The 4,542-nt window shown below is 39.2% G+C and overlaps 1 protein-coding gene across 1 annotated transcript in view; it reads left to right on the top strand.

Moving 5' to 3' along the window:
• Nucleotides 1-4,542, top strand: part of spon1b (spondin 1b) — a 166,239-nt gene that overhangs the window by 155,773 nt on the left and 5,924 nt on the right. Inside the window, exons 12-14 of the mRNA XM_020604298.1 lie at nucleotides 2,727-2,897; nucleotides 4,011-4,178; nucleotides 4,300-4,458. Coding sequence (XP_020459954.1) covers nucleotides 2,727-2,897; nucleotides 4,011-4,178; nucleotides 4,300-4,458 — 498 coding nt within the window. The remainder of the gene's footprint in view (nucleotides 1-2,726; nucleotides 2,898-4,010; nucleotides 4,179-4,299; nucleotides 4,459-4,542) is intronic.

The raw sequence follows: 4,542 nt of genomic DNA, 5'->3' as shown, positions 1-4,542 counted from the left end.
TAACAATAGTCAAAACATGAAGAAAATCAATGTGTGTGAATGTTGATTTCATGGTGTGTATCTAAGAACATTCTGACATGACATCTAGTGACATGTCATGACATTACACATAAGAAAATATTATGATTACAATTACGGTTACACATATCATAATAATAACAATAATCATCCTGCCTGCTGACAATCAAACTTTTCTATCTAGTTATCCTTGGCCATATGCACCCTGCAAGAAACTCATGAGAATGACTAAGCATTTAACAGCCTACCTAGACATCCTGTCTCCACTAAACATTTCTAATACAACAAGTATCTAACCAATTTCTATCTGACTAAAAAATTACCTAACATACCTGTATCTTTTTTTAATGATTCACTTAGTTCTGCTTTATTAGGCCACAGCCTGTGAGCAATGCTGTTCTCAGTTTGTCGGAAGGCGAGGACTGTAAGAGAGTCAGCAGTCCACCTCCACCTGAAGGACAAAGGACATTTTTTTGAGGACAGTGAAGTCCAGATCCTCTCCAGAGAACATCGCTGGTTAAGGAAGCTATTTTTGTAAAAAATTGAACACCCCTCACTAAATAGGGGTGGTGGACTAAGACACAACTTGTCTTCCATCTACAATCTTGTTTTGAGATCTCTGCCCAAACATGCCCACCAGGACAATAGGCGTCGGTCAACAGGGGAGGATCCAAAGACAGGTAACGACTATCACCGATACTGGGCTATAACAACTCAGTTGTTAAGGGACATTGTTGGCCTTCTAAGGACTGAAACACCACCAATGGGGATAAATATCTTCGGCTCAACACCAGTCAGTCAGAACTGATGAAGCCTCTTGGATGAGAGGTGAAACGTCTTCGACCTAGAAATCTAGTCCAGTTGATTTTTTCTAAGTTATTTCAGTTCCTGAAAAGCAACTTCACCTCATCATCAGATGCTCTGCATCGCACTTGGTGGTGTCAAGCTTGGAGGCGGCTGCTCAACCTTGGAGTCCCATTCTCTGGAACTCTGTGATCCGCACCCATGTCAGTGAAATCAATTACTATTTCCTTCCATGGGGCGTCTGGGACAGGAAAACTGCCCAACCCTGCTTTCAGTGATGTTTTTGAATTATATTGATTACATATTTCACAACTCTGTACAAAGTATTTGATGGTGTCCTTAAGGTAGGGGTGCCACCAATGTTGGGAAATTAGAAAAAGTAGTTCAAACTACTTTGTAAAAAAATGTACATTTCATACTAAAACTATAACATAAAAACAACTATTTACCTGAAACAAACAAAAAAAAAACTGTCCTAAATAAAACAATCCCATCTGGGCATTTCACAATAACAATATATATTTTGTGTAAACAAATTTGGATATGGATATAAATTGTTTATAAATTATTTATTTTAAAAAGTGCAGCTGACTGTTTGACTGACATAATGTAGTAACATCCTTAAACAAAGGAACCACTGAGCCACTGGTCCTAACCCTGTGGAGGATTCTCCCAGCTGTTATCATGACTCCCACGTTCAAGTCTGTTATTTGGGAATAATACATTTTCAGACTTATCTCAGCTCCTGGGGCCTATTTCAAGAAGGCGGTTTAACAAACTCAGAGTTCAAACCTGAACTCTGAGTTGACTTACCCAGAGTTGGAAAACTCTGAGTTTCCCTCATTTCGGGGTTAACAAACTCTGAGTTTCGACAAAACCGCCTTCTTGAAATAGGCCCCAGGGGCCTTTCTGCAGCTGACTTTGACCCTTCACCTCTCCGTGTCTCTTTGTTTTTCCCCTTTTTGTGTCTGTACACCTTAAAGGCTGAAAACCATTATAAAGCCTAATCCGGTTCTTTCAAACCAGGGACTCAGAGCGACGACTCAGACCACTTGACTATATAAAAAATATATCTGTCCTGGTTTACATTACACGTCCAGACCTCTCTCACCCCTCTACCTGCGCGCAGGCAGCAGAAAGGCTCAAGAAGCCTGGACCAAAACGCCTATATAATCTTAATCATTTTTGGGCTAGCCCATGCTACAAGGGGCGTCAAACCGTGACGCCACCCGATAAGCAAGCTTTGCAGCTGCTATAACGTTTAGCCAAAACATGAGGAAAAGTCAAGGTGCGTGACTGTTGTTTTCGTGGTGTGTATCTAAAACAATTGGACATAACCTTACACATTAAGACAAATATTAAGACTAGCATTACAGTTGACACTAACAGCAGTTTTCCTGTAACCTTGACATGCCTGCAGTCTGCACTGCAGGCTGAATAGTTAACAGCCTAAGCTAGTCACCCTGTCTGCACTAAACATTCATAGACAACAAATCTCTGAATATCTATCTAACTAAAAAATAACCTAACAACCTCATTCTGAAACTAGTATTTTAAGGATGACACCTGTCTTTAATTAAATCTGTTTAGAGCACACAGAGTCCTGGAGCATTGGTATATTTCACAGTGCAACTGAAACTTTTTGCAGTGGTAGCCAAACATTTTTGACCAAAATGAAATTGTTGTTGTACAGTGCCTCATTGAAATAAATGGTCAAGACCTACTTTTGTACTGGGTGCAGTGTGGCATGCCGACAAGGCTACTGCACCTGCAAATTATGACAAACAAGCCATTTTTTAAACTGCTCAAGTGCAAATGTGGAACCTTTCCCAGTAATAACTTGGCCAAGACAAATTTTAAAAATGTAAAATGTCAAGATTCTTTATTCCTCTTCTGGCGGGCAGAGCCGTCGACATGCATGATGTCGGAGTGGATCAGCTGGTCGGCCTGCAGTGTGTCCTGTGGGATGGGGATGAGGTCTAGAGAGCGTTATGTCAAACAGTATCCTGAGGACGGCTCGCTCTGTCAGCTCCACACTGAGGAGACAGAGAAGTGCATCATCAACGATGAATGCTGTGAGTCCTTAATGCTGTAGTGCCACAGTACATGCATGTGTAGCATGTGTGTCATCTTGTTAAGAAATATAGTTAGTCAACCAATTAAAGACCACAACAACCTGGAGTTGTCAGAATTATCTTAATTTTTGACTGTGATATGAACCACATGTTTAATTTGAGTTAGCTGTTATACTGTTACACCTCAAATGCAGTATAATCATCTGCATATTATTTCCTTTACTTTTACAGGTGTATAGAGTGATGATAATTTTTTGTTTTCATCTAAACTACTACTATTAAAGCTCCACTTCCTTTTGATTTGGAAGTTAGTTACTGTAAATGCAAGTTACTATGTGTTTGAGTGTAAAAATTAAAAATGTACATTATATACTATGCTTTATTATCATAAAACAAAATGTCCAGTACCAATTCTGTGCTTAGCCTGCTATCTTTATATTAATAAAATGAAATATTATTACATCTAGAATTCATAAATATTTTCAGAAGTAAAAAAGCTTTAAAGTGTGAATATAAAGAGTGAAGTACAAGATGTCAAAATAAAAGGCAAAATGTAAAGACTCATAAGGAATAAATATAACTAAAAATAAAAACAACAACAATGCAATTCTATTTCTTGACCTTTCCTCTAGTGCCAACAAAAGGTTGACATATGTCTCAAAAATTACTGAAGAGATTGAAATTTTGTACATCTATTCATTTCCACTTTGTGATGAATTGCAGGAACCTACTATAGGTGTCTCCCTGACTTTTCATGTAATGCCACAATCAGGTCAAAAGTTCACTTTGTCCAATACTTTGGTTTATGACCAAATACCTGGAAAACAAATGACATTCCCATCAGCCTTAGCTCTGTACTAATTAGCAAATATTAGCATGCTAACAAGCAAAACTGTACAATTAATAGTTCTAAGATCATGTTATATAATAAATTTTTTTGTGGGAAAAAAAAAATAGAAAGCCAGTTAATAAAGTTGCTGAACATTCTCAGAAAACAGAGCAACTAGTTTGACCTCAGCAGTCAAACTTAAACGTGTGGCAACTTTGCATTAAATGACATTCTGTTGTTTCTTGACATTATTTTATTGCTGTGTTATGTTGTCCTTCCCACAGCACCCAGCAGCTGTGTGGTGACTGAGTGGGGGGAGTGGGACCCCTGCAGCGTCACCTGTGGGTTGGGCATGAAGAGACGTGAGCGCATGGTCAAGATGCCTCCCATAGATGGTTCCATGTGTAAAACCGAGGTGGCCGAAGTGGAGAAATGCATGATGCCAGAGTGCTGTGAGCTGACAATTATTTATCATGAGTTTTTTACACTGGAGTTCAGTTCAGTTGAGAAACTGTACATGAGTATGAATAAGGTTTGCTTACTAGTTATACATTTATGCTTGTTCATCTGCAGATACTATCCCATGCATGCTGTCTCCCTGGTCAGACTGGAGTGAGTGTAGTGTGACGTGTGGCCAGGGCATTCGAACACGTCAGAGGATGCTAAAGTCTGATCCTGCAAAGTGCACAGAAGAGCTGGACCAGACTGAGAAGTGCATGCTACCCGAATGCCGTAAGTAATTTTCTTTTGTGTCTTTAAAGACACATTCAGTTTTTAACTGCCTGGGTGTCATGCCGTTTTTAGTTTTGGTCACTG

Source organism: Monopterus albus, unplaced genomic scaffold, assembly GCF_001952655.1.
Source record: "Monopterus albus unplaced genomic scaffold, M_albus_1.0 scaffold65.1, whole genome shotgun sequence".
NCBI lineage: Eukaryota > Metazoa > Chordata > Actinopteri > Synbranchiformes > Synbranchidae > Monopterus > Monopterus albus.
Note: the sequence above shows the minus strand (reverse complement) of the source record. Positions and strands in the feature narration are given on the sequence as shown.